General features: G+C 41.7%; 1 protein-coding gene across 1 annotated transcript in view; it reads left to right on the top strand.

Moving 5' to 3' along the window:
- The window catches only part of SORCS3 (sortilin related VPS10 domain containing receptor 3), a 238,111-nt gene that overhangs the window by 129,815 nt on the left and 81,840 nt on the right, over positions 1 to 26,456 (top strand). The window contains exons 6-7 of the mRNA XM_030030909.2: positions 14,358 to 14,422; positions 21,293 to 21,411. Coding sequence (XP_029886769.1) covers positions 14,358 to 14,422; positions 21,293 to 21,411 — 184 coding nt within the window. The remainder of the gene's footprint in view (positions 1 to 14,357; positions 14,423 to 21,292; positions 21,412 to 26,456) is intronic.

Raw genomic sequence — 26,456 nt, 5'->3', positions numbered from 1 at the left:
TTTACCTCAGTGTTACAAAAAATTATGATCTGGGTTTGGATCTGCAGTTGGGCAGAGGTTTACGTCCGTTTTTACTTCCTCATCTCTGTGACAGCACTGATATTTCATAATCCCAGTGCTAATTTGGGTCCACACAGATTGTTTCAGCAGCAGTTCCAGAAGTGACCTTTGGATACAGCTAAGGTTACCTTTACTTGACTAGTTTGCCAGTAATGAAATGGTTAGTCAAATATGTGCCTGCCTCTCCTGTAAATCCCATTAATCATTAATTACCAGATGGTGTCATTGCATAGTGCTGGGGAAACATCGCTTGATTTTTTACAGCCAAGTTTAGTGTTAAGAAAACATAGTCTTGTAAATGTCAAATTGACTATTAAGTAATCCTGCATTAGAGTTTTTCAGAATTAAAACCATACCGTACATGGAGCTGTGGATAAAAAGAGTAATTCCAGTTTGGCAACCATGGATAACACCACCTATAGTGTCATCGAGGCATATACCCAGTGGCTATTCACATAGACTGCACATGAAGAACTGAACAGGGACCTATTACTGGAGAATCCTGTGGGCTAATGACTCATTTGCCTCTGATAATGGACTTGCTTTCCATGCCCTGTGGGTGAGAACACCTGGGAAAGGTTTTTCTCCCAGAGGGTAATGCTAACATAAATCTGGAATGTGTTACTCAAGCCACCAGCACCATTAACTGTACTAGGCTGAGGACAAAATTTTCAAACTCTAGCCTCAAGCTCTGTAATAAGGGTTCAGGAGAGATGAGACCTCAAAAGGTCTAGGCATATATTGAAAGATTTCTTTGCAAGGTCACATTAGTTAATTAAAGATCACAACACCATGGTGATAATAAGACCAATTTTATTTTCCTTTTCACTTAAAAGATGGGCAAGTGGGGGAAATGTGAGGTTAGGGATTTTATTTTCATTTTGTTTGCCTACAATTAATGCAGTTGGCACTATAGATATTCAATGTTTCCAAACATTACGTCATAGCTGACTAGCTTGTGATTATACAGTAACTCAGTGGCAGAGATAGAAATGCAAGATGGATATAGAGTTGGATACTTTTTATTGGCAGAAATAGTGTTTATTTTTGTTGAAAAAGTTTCAAGTCAATAAAGATATTCTAGAATTCATGTCAACATTATCAAAATGTTTCTCTCAAAAAATTAAACAAAGGAACATCCTGAAATGTTTGACGTTTTTTGGATGTTTTTTAAAGTGATTTTAAAATTTGAATAAAATCTCATTTTTCAATATATAAGCTTTTAAAATTAAAGTAGGGGAAGAGTGCATTCTGAAACAAGATAAAGCCAACATAGAGGGGTCCTGACTCCTATTCCCATCTTGATTTTTGTGATGCAGAGCAGATATTGGTCCCTAATATCCAAGTTAGAAGTTCAGTATACTTATAATGTACTTCTTCATAACTGTGATCCGTAGCTTACAAGAGTGACCAACGAAGTTTGAGAAACCTTTGTAAATTTTATATTTTGCTTTTGTCCATGAGCATATTTTTTCCCAAACTTAATCCTGTACTGTTTTTCAAGTACAGATTGCTAAGTGTTCTTCCAGGGATGATGTGATAGATTTCATGGATATCTAAGAGTATAAAATCCTAAATGACCCTAAGAACAGGAAAATCCTTCACTTTCTGTCTCTGGGAAAACCTGCAGGACTGTTTTATAGAGGCTGCATAGACCCCACCTGTTCTGTAAGCACTAACCTGCCTACAGTTAGTGTAATGCTCAGACTACCATTCCCATTTCTGAGCACAGTCCATGTTTTTTTAAACTAATTTATGAGAGATTGACACATTAGTTGGATCTGGGAAAGCATCTTTGTAGAAGGTGGAAAAAAACCCTAGTACACTACTGGAGGAGTATTACAGAACATTGTTTAGTTTACTTGGGACCAAAAGCCAAGATATTTGGGTTTCTGGTTTATATTTACACTTTATGCTGAATAATGACTTCATCTTACAAAGGAAATTTGATACAACTAGTCTCTTGTACTATGAATGTAAGCTCTAAATAGTAGCTGATGCTCTGGAAGAACTACTAAAGGGTGTTTGTTGCCTGACTTTGCTGTTGTGTGATGCTCCTCTCCTTACTGCCTGCTTTCCTAGGAAAATAAGTGTTTGACTTTGTAAAAAAGTCCTGTGGATGCCACGCTATCAGGCTCCCTGGGCTCAAAGCTCTTTTAGCAAGAAAAAAAGAAAAACGTACTGGCTACAAGGACTGTGTGTGATCATAAAGGGAAATAATTTGAAATACTTTAAATTCTCCTTTAAAACCCATGAACTACATAATAAATGAACCACAAGAAAAGAGCCACATGATAGCAAACTCACAATACATATACTACCTCAAATTCTGGCTGCTATCACAGCTAGAATGAGTTCTTTCAATGGGTGGTGTATACTCTCTGGAAGGGCAATTTTGGAGTAAGTTGCCTTTGAGGAACCTTTCCTTCTAACCTCCTTTTGCTTGAGAAACACACCATATCTTGCAGAAGGAAGGGTTATCCCTTGTCCACTAATGTAACTGTGGATCTCCTTACATAAATACTGTCTGGCTTTTAGAATTTGTGATTTGTTGTGATTTTAGTACAATTTGTGATGTTAGCCATATTTATGACTTTAATGTACTGTGGCTGGCAGTGATTATTTTTTTTAAGACTGGAAAAGTAAGGGCTAAAATACTTCTGTTCATTGGTTTTAAATTTAACGCTTACCACTAAATGTCACATATTGTACTGCAGTTAGGGCTTTCAGCCATCAAAAAGCCTTTTGCTTTGGTCTCTCGTCTATCAGGTTTCTTTATGTCTCAGGGGCAGTCTCTTCTCTTATTTCACCCATTGCTAATCTTGGATCACTATGTAATCCCCTCCACTCTCTTGTGACTAAGTGTCTTCAGACTGGAGCAGACCAGATAAACCAGTAGTAAGAAAGATCTAAGGAGGAATTTGTTGAATATTTCTCTCAGTTAAGATTGATCCCTGGACTGGATCCCAATGCCATGTCTGTCTGGACAGTGCATGGTGGAAGGATCTGTTTCCTTCTCATGCAACAGGGTACCAGGTAAGATATCCAAACTTCATTGCTCTGTTTCACAGGCCAGTGTTGGAAGCTTAATTGCTGTACTGCAGACTCATGCCTGGGCTGACTTCATTCTGTCTCTCCCTGATGCATGTGAACTCAAACACAAATTAATTTCAGCCTGTCAGTAACAGTCCCAGAGTAATTGTTTGTGATACTTTGTAGGAAGCAGTGATGAAAGCCAGCCCTTTAATTAATATATTGAATAATGCATCTCTCTGAGGCATATGGGGATCTCCCATACTGTCATAGCTTGGCAAAGCTAATCAAAAGCTAGGCTGCCGGGCTGACAGTAGTATCGTATTTTGCACTCTCTGGCTAGCAAGGAATATTCTCCCACTTTTTTTTTTGTGTGGCGTTTGGCTTAGGTTTTGGCCTTTATTCTATACCACACTAATCTCTGTGTTTCTGGGCAAATGGGTGAATTTTCAATTTTCAGTGTGGGGGAGAACCCCTCTTGCTTTCAGCTGACTGGAAGAGAAACGTTTGGGAGTCGTTTTAAAAATCACCATTGTTCTGAGAAGTTTAGGAATGTCCTTTTCACATACTCTGATTATGGACATAATTTTCCAACCATTTCATTCAGTGGCAAAACACCTGCTGGCATCAGGGAGCTAGCATCTTTCTTGGACCCAGCCTCCCCTCTGCCCCAGACCTCATCCCAGATGGCCCACCTGGATTTCAAGAGACACACCTTTGTGGGGGTTCTTGCAGCTCTTGTTTCTTTACAGCAGCTGGGGCTGGAAGCATTCTTGCATTGGAGAAAGTTGCAAACTAATGGATAATTTATCCTCAGTAAGTACATCAATGCTATCAAGGACCATTTTTTGCTTGAAACTAGGTTTTCAGTCATACCTCAAAGCTCTTCAGGTAGATTTTCTCAAAAAGAATCAGGAAAGACCCAGATAAATTCCAGTCCATTTCTCTGAACTGACTTCAGCCTCTGAACCTTTGGAAGTTTGCCTGCCATTAAGTTGAACAAAAACAGTTGTTTTATTTAACAGAAGGAGCTGAACCCATGCTGTGCAGAAAGAACAGTCTTATCATGGCAAAACAGACAAGATGTTTCTGCATTCATTTAAACGTGAGCCATTTGTGTTGCTCAATAACATCCATTAAAGATAAGGAGGTCCCTCTTTATGCCTTCTGCCTGTTGGAAATTAACAAACTCTCTTAAAACGACAATTCATCAGCAGTTATATGAGGCAGAATTCATTCTCGGCAAGAGAAGAAATTGAAACTCCCATCCTTTCATTCCCTTGCATTCCCCTGAGCCTCCTCTGTAGAATGAGATGAGTTTAATTCTGCTATTGTTAAGCATAGCGAGCATGAAGATACATCAGAACGTAAGAGCGGGAAGGAGTATCTTATTAGCTGCACTACAGGTTCTTTTAAATAATGTTGATTCAGTAACTTGTCTCTTGCTGATCATATACAGAACAAGGACAGGAAGCCAGTAAGTGAGGCTGTTTCACTTGCATATTTGCAGTGAGCTAATTGGAATAGGAGATAGCAGTGGTTATCATAGCTCTGTAATTATCTCACAGATAATTGTCCTCCATTGGGCAGAAGGCAATAAAAATGGGATGTAGACACATTTCCATGTTTAGTGAAATATCAGAAGTTCTGCCGCTGAGTTTGAGAGAGAGAAACATACTGACCTGTGACTGCCAGCAAGGACTGAGGAAATAACAAATAATACCTGTAGACTTCAGAGCTGATTTCAGCAGATCTGGATTTTCTCCCATAGGAGAAAATCCTGCTTTTTATTGGAAAAAATAAAGAAAAACAAACCAAAAATTCTGCCAGGTTTTTGGCCAAAGGGTACAGAAAGATTCTTAGGTTTTGCTCACAATATTTTTGGTTTTCAGGTTTTGATTGAAAAATCTTTGAGGGAAGGAGACATATTCCATTATAATATTGATTTTAGGGGTAATCTGTAATAGTGACTCCCTAAAGCCATTTCTGGATCTGCTGTAGTTTCTCCAGAATTCTTTTTTTTCTTTCTACAAATCATTAGATTTGAACAGTGTGTATTACTTTTCATTTGGCCTTGTACTTTTCTTTTATTGCTCATCTATAACAAGAGATTAAGAACCCAACAAAGAGAAGCTCTTGCTTTACCTACAGCTTGACCATACATCTTTACTTCTTGACATGTGGGTAGCACAAACTCCCATTGCAGCATCCTGCCCTGAGCATTCTTACTTGGAAAGGGTAGTGCTTTGGCGACGGGAATGCTTTGGGACACCGTGAAGAACTGGGAGTGCATCTAGCGCTCAGGCCCCTGGGTATCCTTGTCTCCTTTTTGTTTGTGCATCTGTCTAACTTGAAGCAAAGGAACCCACAAAAGCTCCATGTTTTCTCTGGTCTTTCCTGCTACAGTGTCACTTCCACTGATGGGGAGACCTGCAAGTGGCTGTGGCCATTTTATTCATCTCCTCTCCGTTCTGTCTGTGAGGATGCTTCTGTTCTGAATCCAAACCTGTCTTGTCACGAGACACGTGGTGATCTGCAGACCTCCTGTCACCGTTGCTTTTACTCATCATAGCCACACAGACTTCTTGTTTCTACAGACAGAGCCTGTCTTTGCATATCTGTCTGCTGCCAGAATCCTTTTTGTTTCCTGCTTCTTTGTCTTTTCCTCCTATGGATGTTGGGACAAGTGAGCATCTCACTCTCAGCGGCTAATTGAGTATGATTTTTGTGGGGGCAAGGAGACTTGCTGACGCATTTATGCTTGCTGGTCCGGAACAGAGTAGTTTATTCTCCTCTGTCTTTTTCTTCCTTCCCCTTCTTCTTCTTTCCTCTCTCTCTCTTCCTTTCCTGGTGATGGTTAAAAGTCAAAGAATGAAATAAGCCATTTGTTCTCTTCAGGTTAGCATCTGAAATGCAGAGAAACAACTGTCACAAAAGGTTTGTGACAGAAATCTAGTTTTCCACATTGCCTTTCTCCAAAATGCATAAACTGAACCACAAATTTATTTCCAGAATGTTAGATCTTATCCCAGGGTGATTCTTCACAATATCCTGCAACAGGGAATGTGGAGATTCATCCTTCCTTAAATTAATACAATGTACAATGCACGTAGGCATATGGGGCTCATCAGCATATCCTATACATTTTGCTTGTGCCAAGTTTCATACTGGCATCCCCTCTTTCAACAATTTAAGTTTTATTTTTATTCATCTATTGCTGCATTCATTTATTAAATGATGCTCTTACTCTGGAGCTTTTCAGAGGCACTGTATTCTGCCTAGGACTCTCTTAATAGCTGAATCACTGAGCCTTAGCGTTCCAGGCATGTCATATTTGCAGTCACAAAATGTTCATACAAATGAGGGCAATTAAACACACAGTGAGCTGAGGATCCTTATTTTGGTGTAAAACATTGCTTGAATGGATCATGTTTAAGATACTTTTGCTAGGAGACAAACTCAGAGGAATATTATGAGTCTCCTAAACATTCCTTTCCAGGGAGGAAAACAGTATCTCAGTGAAGTCCTTGGCTGCAGGACTGATGGGCTGAGCTGATGGCTTCTTCGAGCATGCACTTCGCTTTTCTAAAGTGGTCAGAAACAGGGCTGATTCATGTTTCCTGAAAAACCAAAGCAGTAATCTACAGCAATTCCCCATCTACATGACTTTCAAAGGAGGGTAGCCAAGCACTGACCAAACATTAATTAACTGGGCTTCATAATATAGTAGGCACTAAACTAATTTTAAACCAAATGCAGGGAAAGAGATCAAAGTCACTCAATATGTCAGTGATCAGTCTTGGAAGAGAAACAAAAACTTTGTGCTTGAGTTTCACAGATCTGCGCAAAGCATAGCTGGCTAGAAAATGTCATTTCCCTGATTTATTTATTTTTTCCAAAAAGCTGAAAAAACCACAAACCACACCACCCGCATCCCTCCACCCTCCACCCCCCACCCCCCCGCAATCTGTTCTACTCCCAAATTTTCCATTGGCAAACAAAGGTTTTTGATCAAGTAGAATGAACTATTTCTCTGGAGTGGATTCCCTCCCCCCAGTAATTTGGCTTAGATTTTGGTCACCAAAATGACATTTGTATACAATAATTTCTGCATTTCGGGTTTCCACTTCTCCTATTTTTCTGTTTTTTCCTCTCCTATTCCAAAAAAAGAGTGATGGTGGGGGAAGAAAACGATGGAGAAGAGACAAAGCTAAAAATGTGTCATTTTTTAGTGTCTCCAAAAATATACTTTTATTCTTGTTTCCTCAAAGGACTTGAAATTTAGAATATTAAAAATAAGGGTGTCCTGCAAAAAATGTCCCTTCTTTCAGAAGGCAAAACAGAATCAAACCCTTCTGTTGGATTATGTTTCAAACTTGTCTACCATGAAGTTTGCAAACCTCTAATCCCAGGTAAATCCCCTCTCTCCTCTCTAGAAATGCATTCCTCAAAGTATCGCTGTCTGTGTTGGATGCATGTAGGACAGAGAGCTGATGGTATATTGTGCACTGAAGCTTTGAGATGTCTTCAAGACAATAGCATCTTAACTTGATGAGCTGATGCTTGATTACTTCCACCATATCCCGATGATGGTGCTGCTAGGACTTGGCAAAAAAAGACTTCTTCTTCAATTAGGATAAGCCCTCAGTGCTGCTTTTATATAGCCCAGATTGGCTGTACCCTGATGAGTCAGGAGCAGCAGGCTGCACGGGAGTAGCTTATTTAGTTCATAAGTGAGCAGCAGGACTGTGACTGCACCTGGAAGCACACCCGCCATGAGTGCTGGCTTGACGTAGCTGACAGATCTGCTCCCTGCATGAGTCTCAGTCCCCATGAGAAGTTATTTCAGGCACCACTGGGAAATTAAGATGCCACCTCCAGCACATGCCCTGCCTGTGCTGCTGGCCCTTTTGAACCTTGGCAGGGCTGTGAGTAAGGATCTTCACTCTTCTACCTACACACTTTTTGGAGTTCATTTCACAAAAATTTGGTTATGTTTATTGGGGTTTATAGTATAGGTTGGGGAAGAAATGCCAGAGGACTTTAAAGGACTAAGACTTATTAACTGGATGCGAACTAGACACAGAATTATTTGTATTCTTAGTTTTTGATATTAGCATACAGGGAAAAGAAAAATCATGAATCGACAGCAGCTTTGTTCTTTTGATAAATATACTTTAAAGGTATTCTCAGGTTCAGGGGCTTTTCTTTCCCATTGCTGTTAATTTCTGTGATATAGAGAGTCACCTTCTTTTATGTACTGTGAAGAGAAAAAAATGTTTCTGTGTGCAGCAGAGCCTGCTGTGTTGTGTGGATTCTCTAGTGTTTGGTGACCTGATTGAGCCTAAATGTCAGCTTTTCCCTCAAGGAGAGGATTGATTTGGACCTCTTTCGCCTTCCTGGCCTGCTGTATCCATGAAACAACTGTGTGTAGCAACTCTATAGTTCTGAGACCTGTAATCCACTGAGTTTACAGGTAATTTACAGGTTTAGACATTCAGCAGGTAGTGGGGATGAGATGCAGGTAGGCAGATACAACATCTGCAACCTGCACATGTATGCACATATGGAAACACATGCAGATGCTGTGAACAGCTTAAGTTTTGTTTCCTTTGATATACCAGGCAGAACACCTCCTTAAAATTCATTGGGACCTTTTTAAAAAGGATTGGCTTTGCTGAAAAGAAATTAGCTGAGAATAAACACTTGGCAATTTTTTTGCCTTATCTTGCAAGCTAAGTCTCACAACAATTACTTCTGCTGATGTCCAGAATTGTAGCATCACAGAAATTAGCACTGGAAAAGATGTAGAAAGCTCCAGGGACCTGGCTAAGACACTTTTTTACAGTATTTTCCTGCCCAGCTTTTCTTCCAAGCTTCGTTTGAAATATGCTGTGCAAGGAGGTTTTGTCCATAACTCTTCACAGACCTCATCACATCCTACCCCATCCAGCAGCGTCTCCCCCCTGTTCAGCCACAGAAAATGATACTGTATTTATGTGTTTAATAAATACATTCTTTCCCCCAACAGTTGAACCTTTGTATCTGTTTTTAACTAGGGTAGTTTATGACGTGTTGTCGGCCTGGGCTATATGCAGCTTGTGTGCACGTTGGCTGTTACGTGTGCAGAGTCTGATGGAGCTAGTTTTAGGCTTGACTGCAGTAAATAACAGATGAATACACAGAATCCTCTTGACCATCTGAAGGTTACTGCAGTTACTGATACCTAGACAAACGTGATGCCATATTAGATGGAGAAGGTAGCCTGTTGGCTGTTGGCCCGTGTTGGAAAGGTGTGTATAATTTAGCAATGGTGCTATGTGAAAAGATCCAGATCAGTTGAGCAGGAATTGTACGGATCAGTTTCTGCTCCCATCTGCCCATATAGATGTGGCCCTTTTGATGCTTGGGTGAGTTAGTCCCATGCACTACTTGCCTGGTACCACACAGAAGTGTTTACTTCTGGGACAGGATACAATTAAAATTGCAGCAGACTAATTGGCAACATCCACTAATTTGCCTGCAGTTGCCTGCAGCAACAGGATGTGTTTTCCCCCCCTTTACATATTATTGCACAATAAATTTGCCTTGTTCCTTCCCATTTCTAGCCCTTATCTACTGCACAACATCCTGCTAAGTAGTCTATGTCTGTTTCCTCCATTTCTTTACATAAACAGTGACAATTGCCTTCAGTCTAACATCGCAACCTGCAAAAATGGGTTTCCAAGTTGGCATTTTCGGAAAGTCTCAATCCGTTGTAAAAGTTTATTGATTTTGTTTTCAAAGCCAGAGCTGGTGGATGCCATCTTGACTGGTCAGAAACCAGGCACACCCCTGGCAAGAAAGCTCAATCCAGGCTGATCTCTGTGGTCTGATTTTTTACATTGTTGTAAATCCTTAACACAAATGTTGCTCGCATCCAGTGATACCCACTCCCACCTCCCAAGCTAATGGGTCTGGAAGATGGAGAAATAGAGTATCTCTTATTCTCTGTTGATGGTTTAGGGAGCAAGGATCAACAGCAGTCAGTCTGAATTGCTTAGCATTTTTGATCTAAGATGCTAGAGTAGCTGAATCTCAATGCTGCCTTTTGTCATTAAATGCCTAATGTCTGGAAAATGGGTAGAAAAAAATGCAAAAATGGTTTATTCCATGGAAGGGCAGTAGAGTTGGTAGAAAGAGAGAGCTGAGGAGCAGTAGGCAGGTAACCCAGAGAGTCTGTGTATTTCCTTTTTCCTTTCTTTGCATATGCTAGCTTTTTTCATTTTGAACTATATAGTGTCTTACATGGAAACATTTCAGGAATAGCTACTTACAATGCAGAATACTGTGTTTTCCTTGCCCTTCTTGCTCGCCTTCTGTCCCGGTCAGAGATGAAATATTAGCAGAGCGGCCTAGTAAATATGCATCCATATACAACTCTCTTCCCTTGATAGAGATAAGGATCTTGCCAGGATTCTATTCATCCTTCAGCTTTCAAGAACACACAATCCTCTTCTGAAAAGAAGGGAGGAAAGATCTTGTGAAAACCAAGAGCTACCATGAGAACGAAAAAGAAAAGCAGAAGATAGAGAAAAAGTAACTATTGCTTCCTTCCTGATAGGATTCAGAGGTAGTTTGAATTCTTAATTGGCCAGTGATCCTGTGCCAGCTGCAATACTGGCTGCAGGCTCCATGTTTCGAAAACTGGCTTTGTAGCAGTCAGGGAACGTTTCAGTAGGGAAAAAATGACCTTTCCTGTCACTTCTGCCTGCATCCTATCAGTATTTTCTTGTCCAAGTGGTGATAAATGAATAGGGATGGTGGAGGATGTTGATTTAGCATGGATTCTCACAGTGAGAGTGCCCTTTTTTCCTCCCCATGGCCATCCAAGGCAGCAGCACACACAGGTGCATTTTGTGGACCTTGGGTTAGTTTTTGCTGTCTGGAGTTTGTCCACAAACAAAACACAGAGCTGAGCTGTGCATGGAGCCTGAGGTGTGACCATGTGGCAGGAAAACTGTTTTCAAGCTGACCTTAGGCTTCTGAGTGTTGTTAAATTATCTTGTCTTTGTAAGCCTCTGAAATAGAGCTGTTTGTCAGCCAGAGAGCTATGAAACCCCTTCCCAGCCACCCGACTCTGTGGGCTCCACTTGGTTGTAGAGGACACAACAGGGAAATGGTAAGTCAGGGGATGCTGACATCTCTCCTCATCATACTTTAGTTGCTCAAATAATTTTGAGCAGTGCATCCTCCGAATGTTCTTCAGAGAGATAATGTATGAGAAAATATGAGGTTGTGAAGGTGTCTTTTCTTGTTTTGTTGCTGCTCTTGTATTGCCAGACCTGAGAGGTTGTTGCAGTGAGTTCTCAAGACCAGAGGAATTACTGCATGAGATAAAGGAATAGCTTTACAGTCTGTGTGTGCATTTTTGCAGCTCTGCTCCAGGACCTGAATTCACATCTTGCTCTTTCCACTGCCCGACTTTTCTGCATTCTTCATCTAAAGCTTCTCCAGACAAATGATGAGAGACCTTTTACTGAAAATACCTATATTCAGGAGTCAGAGCACTGCAAAGCAAAGCTGTGTTCTTTGCCAGTGGGAACAGACGTGAGGCGAGGCATGAAGAAACAGCATTGATTGGGGATTTGTTTTGCAATCAGAGTCTTTGATATAAGAGAGCGACTTGGTTTGGGAGAAGGAAGGATGACCGATGTATTACTTTACAGGCTTGTTATCTGCCTGCAGATAACAGGAGCTTGTCTTGCTTTTGGGCTGCAGTAGATTGCTTTGTAAGCTTTTCCACTTGAAGTACGGTATTCAGAGAGCAGAGGAGTACTAGGGGGGTGCTGTATGCTCGTCCTTTTTTCATCATCATTGTTGCTCTGAAAAGAACCATCAGGCTTGTCAAAACTAATTAAAGAAAAAAGTAGATGGCACTGGGAAGGAACTTCAAGCTAGAATGACATGTTTCGGGAGACTCCTGTCGTCCCCTGGTGCTCACTTAATAGGCATTATTGAGTAGATCCACAGAGCTTGTGTATGCAAATGCACAATAGTAACGGCTATTTTGGATTTTGTTTGGAAATACTTAGGTTCTTCTTGTTGCGGTCCCTTTTAAAATGAATAGTGTTGTGGTAGACTGATGTTTCTTATTACCTGGGCCAGGAGTAGGTTTGCTGCGGGGGTAGGCACAGCACCTCCTCCATGCGGAGGGGAGGGACCCAGGAGGTGTGGTGGGGAGCAGGGGAGGCAGCCTGGCATTGGGGTGCCAGGACACAGCAAATGGCTCTGGGTAGGAGGCTGGTGTCTGGCTTCCAGAAGGAGGAGGCCTGGAGAGTGCACGCTCCAGGGTGAAGGCTGGATTTAAGCAGGAAGCCCGTTGGGAAGGGCTGTGGGCCAGGTCCTTAATGTGTTCCCGACCAGTACCTAAAAGTGCTGAAACTACCGCTCCCTTGGATAAATTTGTGATGGATAGATATGTTAGTAAGCACATACTTCTGTCCCTGTTGGCATGTCATAGGCGAGGGTGATGATTGCTGAACAGCTGAAATTACAGCACTTAGGGCTACTTATGGGAAAAAGGCAAAAAACTTCTGCTATGGACTAGAAAGATGTGTGTCCTTTCTATATATATTGGGAAATAATGTTGCTGCAGACCATAATATTTTCCACTGGCATTTTAAGGAATTTCTATTTGTCCTACTGTCACTTTTAACTGTGTCCAGATATTCAGGAGATTTGACCCCGATAATTACATGGTCACAGGGACTCAGGCCTGTTCTGCCATCCTTGCCGATAACAGACAATGCTTTCTTCCTTGTGGGATCGCCCTGCAACTGATGGTAGCGATTAAGGAGCAGACTATTTCTCACTGGGAGTAGAATGATGAAGGCTCTGCCTGTGCTGCTTTGTTTTGTTGTGTTGGGTTTTTTTGGCCACAATTCACAGTGTGTTGTGAATGGACTCGCTATTGATGCGGTGCTCTAGTTAACAAGCAGTGCCAGTTTCAGTTACCTACACAGTAGGTCATAATGTAGTTGTTTTGGCATTTGCAGCACTGGCTGATCTTAGCTGAACTCCAGCACATTCGTATGTTTGTCATTGCTTCAACTGCTATGTTTTTTGTGAGATTCACAAAAATGTATCAGAGCATCTGTATTTTGTTTGTTCTTTTTTTCTTCTTCTTTTTTTTTTTTTTTTTTTTTTCAAAATGTTTTAGCTGTTGATGCCCCAAGGATGAAAGCAGCAAAAGATTGTGATAAAAGTGTTTCAGAACATTAGGGAATTTGAACGTTAGCTGGCTCAGAGGGAATCTATTATTTACAATCTACTGTATCAAATTCAGCTTCCACCAAATTAGAAACTGATTTTTGTCGTTGTCCCTTTTTAATCTAACCCTTTGGTTAACTCAGGAGAAGCAGCTCCATAAATCACGTGGACATCTATGGATTTTTTTTTCCCCTGCCAGCCATTGCTAGGACTAAACGTTCATCTTCCAGTGATTCTTACCAGCCAGGACACTAATAATAACATTTCTGTTCTGGGCTTGACTTTCCCTCTGCCAGGAGGAAAACTATCTTTGTAATGTGCCTTGCAAAACATTTTTAGGGAGTAAAATAACAATGCACAGGAATATTTGACTTGAGGTGCTTGGGTTTCAACTCATGAGGTTAAAGGAACTCATTGCGCCTCGTATCATGATTATCAAGGACCATGGCATGGGGTCATGGGATGCATAATGAATACTTTCTCGCATTTTTTTTTATCGGAACTTCACCATGCATATGTGCATCGTTGTTTTTTCTTTTGAAGATGGGGAAACTGAGGTAAACAATAGCAAGATTGCCCCACAAACCAGGGGCAGATCAAGAAACTCAGTCTCTCATATCACTATTCAGCCAAGTAAACCCCCTTTTTTAATTTGCTGTCTATAAGCATGAGGCTGCTGTGCCCTCGTCTGTCCTTCAGCATTAAAACAGAAGTTTTACTGGATCTTGGAACCAGCTCACTTTGCCACCACAGAATGTTCATAGTCTTAATCTTGTAGATGAGGGATAAGCAGGTTCACTCACCAGCGCCCAGGAAGATGTCTGTCTTAAAGGTTAGTATATGGCCCCTGAGAGTGTAGAAACACAAAGGAGTCAAGTTGGTAGGAGGCAGGGACTTACATGCAAGGTGTCACAAGGGAGACTTGAACTGGTTTTGCTTTCCCTCACCCTCTCTGTCTGATTGCATCCTTTTATCTAACTGGCTGCCTTCTTTCTCTCTCTCTGTCCCCCCAGGTCGGTGACTGGTTTGGATAAAGAGCCTGACCTCGTGCACATGGAAGCCCGGACAGCTGACGGACGTGAGTGCCTGCAGCCAATGCTGAAAAAGTGGGCTTTGAGTCAAGAATGGAGTGGGAATGGAAATTCACTTTACTCATTTTGTCTCCCCATTTACATTTTAATTGATAGGAAAGATGTGGGTCATGGGGTTTGATGTGAGGCATACTCTTCTCCTTAGCCCCTGGGGGGGAATTCAGAGGCTGCAGAGCTTGTGTCTGTGGAGAGGCTGAGCAGAAGCATGATCTATTGGGCTAAGGAGCCGTCCATTCTGTTCCCTATTTAGCTGTTTCAGTATCATGTATTTTACATGAATCATAAAGAGCTGGGCTACCAGCACTGTGCAGTACAGACTCTGTGCATTTCCAGAGGTGTTCAGAACAGCTGGGTTGTACCTGGGAATTTGAGAAATCGCCTACAGTCAGACTTCTCCTCTGGCCAGAATGTCCCTATGCCCCAGGTACCCTTTGTTCCCTGTTGAAAAGATTTTTCAGTTTTGCTTGTGATGTATGAATAGATGCTTCGTACCAAACGATTAGAGGCCTTGAAAAGGTGCTTGGATCTGAAGTAAGAAATAGAAAAAAAATTCTTAAGCCCCCACTGAAATGAATCTAGCCACATTTGTAGTAGAATGAATTTCTATGTAATTAACCTCCAGCGAAGAAGACAGTATTAGAAGTAAGTTGACCTTTTCACCACTCTCTCCAATGTGTTTTAGGTATTTCTCACAGGAACTACAGCATGGTAATGCATCTGCTCGTGGGGTGGAGCCAGCTTTACTCCAGCTCAATGCCACACAGCAATGGGACATGTGTCCCTTTTACACTACGGGGACAACGTAGAAAAGCAACATAGGGCTGAGGTTGTAGAGGATTTCTGGGAGAAAAAGGCCTCATTTTTGTTGATTGCAAACTTTTCTCTGTTTTAGTCAAGTTCTGCATAGGCCAGATGCTGTGTGAACAAGCGCCTGTCTATCAGGGTGGCTTCTCTGAGGCTGTGGATCTTCTAAAATCACTTATTGGCCTCCCACTGCTATTTAGTGATGGCAGCTGAATAAATAACCAGGCAATAAAAGCTCAGGGGTGACAGCTGTTTGTTGAATATGTAGAAAAAGCAAAACAGGCTGGCAGGTGGGTGGGCAAGGTAGGGAGGCTTCTTCAGTGCCTTTGGTGCTGTGTGTGCTGTTGCAGGAATGCTAGAAGAAGTGGCCAAAAGCAAGCAAAAAAAGCAAGTAAGCAAGCAAACAAACTGCTGATGGAGTCTGTTTTCAAACTAAGTTTAAACTTGCTCACCCAGCTATTTGAATATTGGATGTGTCAAAGATGTAGATGCTTTATTTGAAAGATGTATCCCCAGTTTGCAGACAAGTCTCTTCCTTCAGGTCCTGTTTGCTCGGGGGTTTGCTGTTCTTGTTTTAATGTATAAATTCAGCATTTTGAAATTGGCGGTTGATGGTATTGAGGGTTTCACTGAAAGTCAGACTTAACTGGTAGTGTCAGCAAAACAGGCCCATTGCAAGCCATGGTCCCAGCAGACAGCAGGCACAGGCGAGACCTGGAGGGCTGTGCTGGCTCCGCTGGCACGTCCTGCTGGGGGACAGTATCAAAATGACTCCTCTCCCAGCAAAGCACAGCACAAAAGAACCATGTTACTCCAATTAGAGTTTTTAAGGCTTGAAACGATATTAGTTTGTGTTACAAAACATTGACTGCCTCAAAGCTATAGCCTTACCTGGTGTGAAATGGTACAGCTCTCTGTACTTAGGAATGGGAGGTTGAACTTTTCTCCTAGTTGGCTCTGTAACCAAAATGGGCCTTCATGCTCTCAGTGAAATGGCTGAGGCACTTACACCTGCTGGAAAATGGGTCTCTGCAGTTATTTCCTCTTGATCAGAAAGTTTCTGATTAAAGTTTTCCTCAGTAGTGGGGAGAACGAAGGGGAGGCTTTTTTAATGCCTCTTAGGTCAGTCTGGTGGCTCAGTCACTTACTTGATGCATTAACAGACGTAGATTTGAGTATTGCCATTGCTCAGTTCAATTCAGAGACAAGAATCCATGCCTTCAATGTCCCTAGCCACTTGAAAAATACACGATTCTTCTAGAGGGGGCATTTGTCCTTCTTCTCCATGCTTTTTATTTGAAAAAAAAAAATTTAAAAAAGGCAGGGAGGAAAGTGGTATTTAGGATTGGACTCCTGAACTTGATGATTCTTTTTTTCTTTTTTTTTTCTTTTAGCACTAATGGGGCTCAAGAACCTATCTAATACCAATTCAGACACTGGAGCCTAAAACATGCTCTGTGGCTGGGAACAGGTAGTGGAGCATGCTAGAGTCTCATTCATCCATAAATGAGTCAGGGCTATCAATAAGCTCACGGAGCTGGAGGGTGGAAGTCCTGTTCACTGCTCTGGTGTCTGTCCTCCAAAACGTCTTGCCCCATGGTTTCGTTTGTCCGGTCATTAGGAATGGTAGGGTCTCTGAAAAAACATCTGCCCCAGTCTCTAATCTCCTTAAATATTTGCAAGATGCTGCTAATTCCACTGCCTAGCTGATCTCAAGCTGTTCCTGTCTTTTGTAGCAGATGAAGTTTTTCACATTTTTTCAACATTTTGGCAGAGCTATTGTAGCAGAATAATAATCTAGGCTTGCATTTTTAAATTATAAGAACACGTAGGAGCCTTGGGCACTGTACCTTCTGCCTGGGTGTAATAGGCAGCAGCAAGGACAGGGTTGGATGCAAGGGAACTATTACAAATACACTGACACAAGCACCCACCAGTACTCCTGGGAAAGCTATATTAAACTTTCTGATGTTCAGTGAGATAATCTTCTCCCCACTCACAGATACGATGCAATAAACAGTATTTTAATTAAAGGGAAAAGAAGGGGAAAAAACCTAACCAGAAAGATAAAACAGGGTAACTAATTCCTGGGGAATAATTTACAGTCCTGTCTACGTTTCTAGATCCTCTTTTCCTTTGGGGGAAAAATTGTCGAGGCCAGCTATTTTTTTTTCTCCCTCCCATGGTAACCTTCACTGGTAGTTTATGATTATAAGTCTTGCCTGGCACCAGGACCTGACTTAACCTGAGCCAATCTGCCAATGCAACTTGTTTCCATCAGCTGCCCTTCTCCCTGTTAGCCATGCTGGCCAGCCGTGCCTGCTTTTAGCTGCCATGTTTACGCTGCCGGGAAGGAGCAGGCCTTGCTGTCCTGTGTCTCCGTAAGTCACAGTAACCTGCACGTAGGTCTGTCCTTTGCAGCCTTCAGCACAGTGACAGGTTTGACTGTTTCAGTGTCTCCCTTCAGGGACCCACATCTTTGGGTGTTACCCACCAGAGAGAGCCTCTTGTGCTCCTGCTTCCTGCCAAAGCTGTCGTGACTGGTGGGCTAAGAAACCTAGTAGCTTGGCTTACTTCACCAGTTTATCACTGCAAATTTCAGTAAATTGTTTCAGTTTTATCACTACTAGAAAGGGTCAAAATACACTCCAAATTCTCAAGATGGGAAACTATGTTAATTAGCAATGGGGAGGTGTTTCAAGCTCCTCAACTGAAAAATGGCTGCACATGTAAGAAAGCCATTCCCTAATCCTAAGTGAGATAAGTTGGTGGGAAGGGTTTGTATGGAGGTATGGATGCTGGGATTTGAGCTGCAGCAAACCCTCCAGGCTGCTTGATGTCCATATTGCCTCCTTCACAGATGGCCTGAGAAAGTAGCTGGATGTTGGGTTATAAGCATGAGGAGTTTTTGAAACTGTCTAGGAAATAGGGACCTCTTTTCAGCTCCTTTTGCAATGGAACATAATAACACCCCCCCCCCCCCCCCCCCCCCCAACCCACAAACCCCCTAAACCCTCTAATTCTGGTGTTGTGTGGGACGATATATAAATTGGAAATAATCCCCAGATGTAAGCCAACCTCCCTTAAGGCATACAGCTCCCAGTGAAAGGTAAGCAAGGCTTACAAGGCATAGCTTGGGCACATGCCACCAGCCCCTCTGGGCGACTGTCCTTTTTCCTTGTGGCTCTGCAAAAACAGGGCTGAAAAATTAACTCCTTTCAGAGAAGAGGGAGCTAACAGCTCAGAAGTTAGGATGCCCCTTTCTCTCTTAATTGACGTTTTTGTTGAGGGGCCCTGTACTTTCTGTATGGGAGAAGATGTGCTCTGTGAATGGGACCATAGCTGATGAAGGGATCATACCCTTCAAGAAGCTTGAGCAGGGACTTGGCGTTGTTTCTTGCTTCCAGTCACACACAAATGTGAACTGGGTGCTGTCATATTTTTTACCTCATTTTTTAACATATTTTAAAAGGAATTATTTTTCATTTTCTGTGGGACAGCAGGAAAGAAAGCAAGACTTGAACTTATTTTGGTGTCTGAAGGCAGACAGGTTTGAAAATAATTTTTTTGTGTCTGTGGTTTTTTTCATAGGCCTTGTGTTGTAAAATATATGAAAATAAACAAACAAGAGATTAAATGGAAAATGGGTAGTGAGCTACCCCCCTTCTCTACCACCAACTTCCTGTGAATATTAATCAGGTGCCATTCTTTGAGTATATTTGATTGCTGGTGTAACACACTCAAAATGACACATTTCCCAATGAGCAGGAAGCTAGTTGTCATGTCAACACTTGTGATGTATTTGCATTTATTTGTGACAGGTTTTTATTCCTCCTCCCATTCTGTCACTCAGCAGCAGCAAATTATCCCTTTTTTGGAGGGATAAGAATATCCAGGCGACTGTGTGGGAGAACATACCGGAAGGAATGAGCTTCTAAAAATACGGCTCTTGACCTCTCCTCCTTGTTCTGCCTGGTTTTAGTGCTACCTCAAAAACAAGCCAAAGCTGCTGAGCTCTTTGGATAGCATGGCAATATATAACACCCTCTTGTTTTCTGAGAAGTTGCTTTTATCCACCACAAAGATGTCTTAGATTCCATGTTGAGGAGGTAAATAGCAGCTCTGGACCAAGTGTGTATGTGTCAGTTGATGAAGAACCTTAATTTATCCCAGCTGAGAGTCTGACCTCTCTACTGCTGCTGGTATTTTTGCTGGGAGAAACTCTGGTACTCCAGTTATTTGGCACTGTCTGTAGGTCAGATATTTTTCACCATACACTTTAATTACCTCCAGATACTCTGAGCTGGCACCAGCAACAGTTTCTGCTGCTTTAGCATCATCAGCGGGACTATGTTTTCATTACTGCACCAGACCTATGCAACTGCTCTGAATCAGCCGTACAGCCCTTATTAATAAACCTGGAATTCCCAGTGCCTCAACCCAGAACCAGGTCTGCAGCCTTTAAACATGGACCTTCTGTCATGCGATTGGGCATGAACCTTTATTAGGTTAAAGCTTGGTTGTAGTTTGTGACTTTTTTAGACAGTATCTTTTTAAAAATTATTATTCTTGTTATCAATGCCTCCGACTTGCATTCTTTTTGCATTCTTAAGAGTCTGTTGGTGGGACAAGGCTATGGAACGGGAAACCTCCAGTTTGTGAATCTTGTCTTTGAATCTGGGAAGGCAGTTAGCTGAGTGTCAGAGGATTTCAGTCATGCCCCCCAATGCTTTCCACTGAACCACATTTTGCTGTCACTGGAAAGACACAGACTAAGGACAATAGCAGGTTTTATGGGGTGGAGAATCCTGTAAGCAGCTTTGTTAGGCTAGTTACTGTCCTTTTAAACTTTCTTTTTATCCTTTTGGGCTCAGTTTGACAAAATCCTTGTTAAAAGGTGCAGTTGTGAACTAAAATCACTGCGCCAGGCTCACCCCAGCCCTTATAAACTCAATGTTATCTTCATTGATAGTCTGTCCTCACCCTTTCTAGAAAAGCAAACAAATGCGTGAATCTAAGAAGCCTGTAGAAGTGCCACAGTGTAAAAGATATGACCCTTTTATCACTGCAGCCGTCATCTTAGTTGTATTTTTGTTTTCTTCCTGATTTGCGGTTTTCAGAAGTTGAAAGGCAGAGATGGCATATTTAGATTACATACATCCAGAGACACAGTGCCTTGATTGTTCTGTTTCATGGGATCCATTCTTAGACTGAGTGAAATAATGCTTAATCCCCTATAGCCCCTGCCAACTTTGCTGGAGGTGAGCATGTCTCTTCTTGCCGCTCCGAGCAACTTTCTCTATGTCTGCCTTTGCCTTAACTCTTCTTCATGTTCTTCTCCTAGTCCTGTTCCTTCTCTCAAGCAATGCCAAGGACTGACAAGGCATCCCATTAGTGTGATAGTATTCTCATCTTCTCTCTAGACAGAAGCATTTGATGCCTCTTGCAGTGCATATAACTACTGTTGGGACTCTTCAGCTAGTCATGCTATTTTATGTCCATGATGTTTTCATAGCTAGCCTATGTTGGCTATAAAGACTTAATTTTAGGAGATGCTTGTCATTTTCACAGCAAAATAAGTTAAACTTAATAGCACTGGTTTGGCCTTTTTTTTCTCTCCTTGTGTGTTACTACCACAATTAAACCCAGGTATTTTAGGGGGAGGATGGAGATATAATTCCCAGCAGGGTAGTGGAATCAATAAATTCTACCTGGGTGCCTTTTGAAATCTTTTTCTGCTCCATATGTCTCATCATCAGTTTTCTGATGCATTTATGAGTTGCACCCTCCACTTATGGTTTGAACTCCAGTCTCTTGAGGGATGTCTGTACAATGGGGAACGGAATGATGGGTGTGGAAGTGTGATGAATTACTGACTCCAGAGAGCAGTTACAGTTTTAAAGGCCAGAGGTAGATCATGCAATAACATCTATCTAGTTGGAGATGAGGTTAAGGCTTCCCTTCAGAGGCCTTCTTTCAAGCTGCTGATGACATTTGCAGACAACAGGCTCCTAGCTGGGCATTTCTCATGTGTACATTTTGTCCCATTACAGACACCCACTATTTGACCTGTCGGATCCAAGAGTGCTCAGAGACTAAAAGGAGCGGGCCATTTTCGCGCTCCATTGACGTCAGCTCCCTTGTTGTTCAGGATGAATATATCTTCATCCAGGTATGTTGGCTTGATATAAATGTGACATGAATTCTGCCTGTGCAAGTTATTGTTCTGTGCAAGAGAGGAGGCATATTCTTAGGACAAGTGCATGGGACCACAAGTCCTAAGAGATGGGAGTCTATATCTGCCTGCTATAGATTGGCTATGCAGTCTGGGACAAAACACTTGATCTCTCTGCTCATCACTTGTCTCAGGGTGAATCTGATATATTTTGAAAGTTCATCCATCAATAATCATAAGGGTCCATGTGTTTCACAGAAGCTCTAACTTGCTGTTGTTGTGGCTACTTGGAAAATACAAAGAAGCTAGTGATGAATTGGAGAGAACAGAGAAGAACAATGGAAAGGTGTGAGTGATCATTTTAACAAATTGAAAGGTTTATGCTGATTTGACAGTCAAGTAATGCTAATGGAGTGAAAAAAGATTCGCAGTAGGAGGTAAAATAGCAGAGAGATTGGAAAAAGATGTTACAGGGCAACTTCAAAGTGGAAGATGGCTGTAAATTTGTCAGCTAGTTGATGATGATTTTGGAGATGAGGAGAAAGTGACAGAAATTGAATGAGAAACTACTTGGTTTTTGAGATTTTCTGAGAATACATGGGCTGGATGGAACAAGGCCGTCTCTCCCCATTTCATACCGGTGGAAGTGTGAGAATGAATGGTACGGTGTGGAAGAACACTTCCTGAAGATGTGCCGTTTGGGTGAAAACTGGGAGCCAGGCTGCAGTGATTCCAGGTCGTAGAAAGCTCAGGAGACACAGTGATTACAGACATGATGATATTAACTGCTTGTCACCAATGCTGAAGAGGGGGAATGAGGTGAGATGAGATAGAGCTTGGATCCAGGTGGTACAGAAAAGACATATGCTTCCCTTTTTGAGCAAGCCTGGGTTATGTTAAGCTCCTGTTTTACTTCCTTGGGGGAACATTTTTCTCGAATGTATCCAAATTATAAGAAAGTTCTGCTCTGTTTATTGTGAAATTTTCTTAGAAATAGGAGTTTAAGGGGGAAGGCTGTTAATTCTGTGCTGGGATTAGGTGGAGGACTGGATCCGTATGACCTGGGAGGACTGCAATATGGATACTGCATGCACTTGGGTAACATTGACAGACTTCTCCTCTGAGTAGGGGAGTCTACTGCTCTGGAGATGATCGATTGCTATGGGAGCCACAGGTCCCCTCATTCCCCCATGAAACCCAGCCTGCTACCACTTCCTTTGGCCTCATGGGGAGACCCGCTGCTAGTAAACACTGAGAATGTAGCTTTTGCAACTCAGTAAGTCATGATTTGACTAGAGGCAATGGCTTTCCAATTGGTAAATGCTCTACTCTCCAAGGATATTTTAGAGACACTCTCTTAATCTGGCGGTTTATGTCTGTGGCTGAGGGTATTGTGGAACATCCAATTCTTTAAGGCTAGCATGGGGCCTTACAGACATTTCTCATTCCACAGCTCCCACCTGTGTTAAAGCAAGGCTGCTCTGTTTAGAAACTTGGGCTTGCAGTGAGGACATCTGCCTGCTGTGCGCATTCCTCTGCCTCAAATTAGCAGTGAGCAGCTCAAGCTAATAGCTGCAAATTGCTTCAAGTTAAAAAAAAGGATGTGTGTGTATACAAACACATGCATGTATGTATATGTAATACTTCAAGTGCCTTGACTATCCTTAGCAAAGTTTTATTATAGCTTAATGGGTGTTTGAAGTGAAAATCACATACCCACACTTTTAAAAAATGTTAAATATACACACTGAACATTTCTGCTGCTTTGGGCAGGAGACTCTTCCTTTCACAGGTTGTCTATCACTTTCCCTCTTTTTTGTATCGCACTTGCAGGATTTCTGACTGTCCAGCAGTCTGTCATAAGTGCAGAAACTGGGCATGGATCGAGTCGATGTAGTACTTGAGTAACAGGCAGATGCTTCAGATTCACAGCACACACCTCCCTGAGCTGAAGGTGTGTTAAATCCACCGTGTCCAGCATATGGTAGATGGGCTATGCGGAGTGTTTGCTCAGTACATATGTAGGAATGCTGATATGTGCTGGATCTATTAGTCTCACAAGCCATGTGATGTAGCTGCCTATTACAGGAATTGTCAGATTGACTGTGTGTGCAATGTCTCATGCATATCATTCCGTCTGGATAATCTTGGACAGAAATACAGGAGCCAGCTCTTTTGAATTTCAAATATTAGACAGAGATGAATAAATAAATATCAAATTAAATGTTAAGAACCTGGTGAGGTTTAATAGATGCATAAAGGATGGGTGCATGAGTTCTGATCTGTCTGTGCTGGAACAAATCAGAAGTAATATCTTGGACTAGAGAAAGGAACTTGTTTCTTTTAAGTTTTGTCATGAAAACAGTAGATTTTTAGTCTAAACCAGTACTCTGTGTTCTTCTAAAATGAGTGGAGAGATCAAAACCTTCAGGGGCAATTTATCTTCTCCTATTGCACCTATTGCAGGATGAGATAGGTCTCTCTCTTGAATGCGCCTTTCTCATTAATATTAGAAGGAACCCAAGTATAGCTTAGAGAAGACGCCTAACTTTTTGACAGCTAAAATTAGGGAAGATGAATCCCAGCTATTGATATCAACCTTTTGGATTATCTGCATACAGTTATTTACTAGTGAATATCCATTCTAATAAAGTTGATCAACAGGCCTGTAGTGTAAGAGTCTTGGGAAGCATTAACCTGTGTAACTGTGCACTCAAAGCAAACGTGATACTGTGGTGCATAATGGATAGGGGAAAGAAGAGTATGGAAAATGTTATAGTGCCATTATAAATCAATGGTTCCTTATCATGTGGAATGCTCTTGTGCAGCACTTCTGAAAGGATCTTGCAGAACTGCAGTGCAAAGAAAGAAAATGAGAATGAGCCTATGCTTGAAAAACACTTACCCATGAAGAGAGTTTGAAAAGACTGGGACTGGTTACCAGGCAAAGGAGATAAATAACATAACATATGATGAAAAATGTAAAAGGTAATGAAGAAAGGAAGGAAGAAATAGCTACTAAGAGAGAGTAGGAAGAATTCTTATGAATAAAACAGTAGGCGATCACTGAATTTATTGATTGACTTTCTATTTGATTGATCAATAGTTATTTAAGGATGCCTAGCACATCACTAAGATAGGATAATTCTGCAAAAATTCATACATTAAGAGAAAATCCTGCCCTCTGTTGTGTGTATAAGTTTCACAGGATTGCTCTGATGTAGCCAGGAGTCAGTATCATCACCTTCTTTCATGGTTAATACTTAAAATTCATACAGCTTGTGGAGCAGATCATTTATTTCTGAGAAAACCTTGGAATATGTCTGAATTTATTTACTGCACCAAAAAGGAGCTAATTTGAGGAGCAACTTTGCCATTAAGGTCAGTGTCAGTTGTGTTCAATTATATAGCTGTGCAGTAGTGGAGCCCATACTTCCTCTACAGCAGTAACACGCCATTCTCTAGAGCTGTACCACACCTTTCCTTATTGGTGCCTTTGAGTACTCGCTGCTGAGATAGTATCACTTTCTAAACTTAGGTGCAGAGATAACCTGCAACTGCCTATAAGATTTGACTTCCTGACAGCTACCTGAACTGCTACGGTATTCTCACGTGCATAGCCTATATTATAAGACCCAGGGGTCAGGGATAGTCTTTTGTTTTATGTATTAACCTAGTGTACTGATATTTTGGAGAATTTCTATGGTAAAGATAAATCACAGGGGGAATTCTGGGGAAAATATTTTTCAAGTAAGTCCTGTATCAGGGTTTCCAATGGAATTGCTCAGGTTGCTGAAAAGAGTCTAAAATGCAATAAGCTTTAATGAAAATGGGGATTATTTTTCAGGAAATTCTGTTTTGAGTGAGAAAGCATTGTTTGGAGAAAAACTTGTTATTTTCCTATAAACAAGCAAATAACATCAGTGCTACTTTGTTCTTCAAAGACTTAAAAAAAAGAGCAGGAATGATCTGTGTACACTTCCTTGCAAACAGATGAAAACTTTCCACTGAAAATGCAAGAAAGCATGAGCAAATATCATCACTTGTTGCAGGGAGTGAGGAGTCTGGGCCAAAAAAGTCTCAGTACAGTGTTGCTTATTTGTGGTGGCCTGACAACTCCTAAGGGGGTATGAATACAGCAGTGCATTCACTGGAAATCAGCTTTGCTCTGGGACAGTTTCTGCAGAAATCAACATACTTGTGGACAGATGTACAGCTGCCATAGAAAGCCAATTATTGCTAAGTTAAAGTAGTTGTTCCCAGTTACCCAAAGGTTATGTGCAAGCTATCTCAGGTGCAATAGCTCAGTGGTTCTGCTGGGTGGCTGGAGTCCTGTGTTGGACGAGCCTGGCCGCTAGCGGGGACCGATGACATTCCCAATGTGCTGGTGCAGACCCATGTAAGGACTGGATTTTCACACAGAACCCTAGGAATCAGGAGAGGGACAATAATAATGATGAAACTCTTCAGAATGTGTGGCATGAGGACTGCTTGCAGTACTGCTGTTATAGCGCTGGTGGCCTAAGGATGCGAGTGAGACAAATTTTACAAGGAGAGGTAGTATTTTTTATGAGATTGGAACCGATAGAATTAAAAAAAGGGACAGAGAAGCTTTTGGGCATACTCAGGAGAACCTAAGGGACTTGAGGAAGGATTTGGTCTCTGAAAATTGTCCTTTCTTTTTTTTTCCCCAGCTATAGATGTACGTCTCATAAAATATGTTTCCTCCCCCTATTAATCATGTTGTGTTTTCCTTGTGTAAACCCTTCAGTGTATGGTTTTCCTCCCAGAGGTCATACCAGTCTAGTTCAGCATCTAGTTAACACTGTCCCCATTCCTCCCTTAAGCTTCTGTCTCTGTCAGCACTTGGAGACCCTCAGGGTAACTTTGGCCTTTTTGATTTGAGCTGGCTGTAAGTCAGTGCAGAGATGTGTGGATGGGCAATCAATACCTATCTTGATTGTTTTTTATGTCTGTCTTTTTTCTCTGGTATGGTGCAGACTCTGCTATCCCAACAGAGTGCACCTGAAGTCGATCTGAAA

The sequence above is a fragment of the Aquila chrysaetos genome, chromosome 11 (assembly GCF_900496995.4).
Source record: "Aquila chrysaetos chrysaetos chromosome 11, bAquChr1.4, whole genome shotgun sequence".
NCBI classification, from domain to species: domain Eukaryota; kingdom Metazoa; phylum Chordata; class Aves; order Accipitriformes; family Accipitridae; genus Aquila; species Aquila chrysaetos.
The sequence above is the reverse complement of the archived record's forward strand: the minus strand, read 5'-3'. Positions and strand labels throughout refer to the sequence as shown.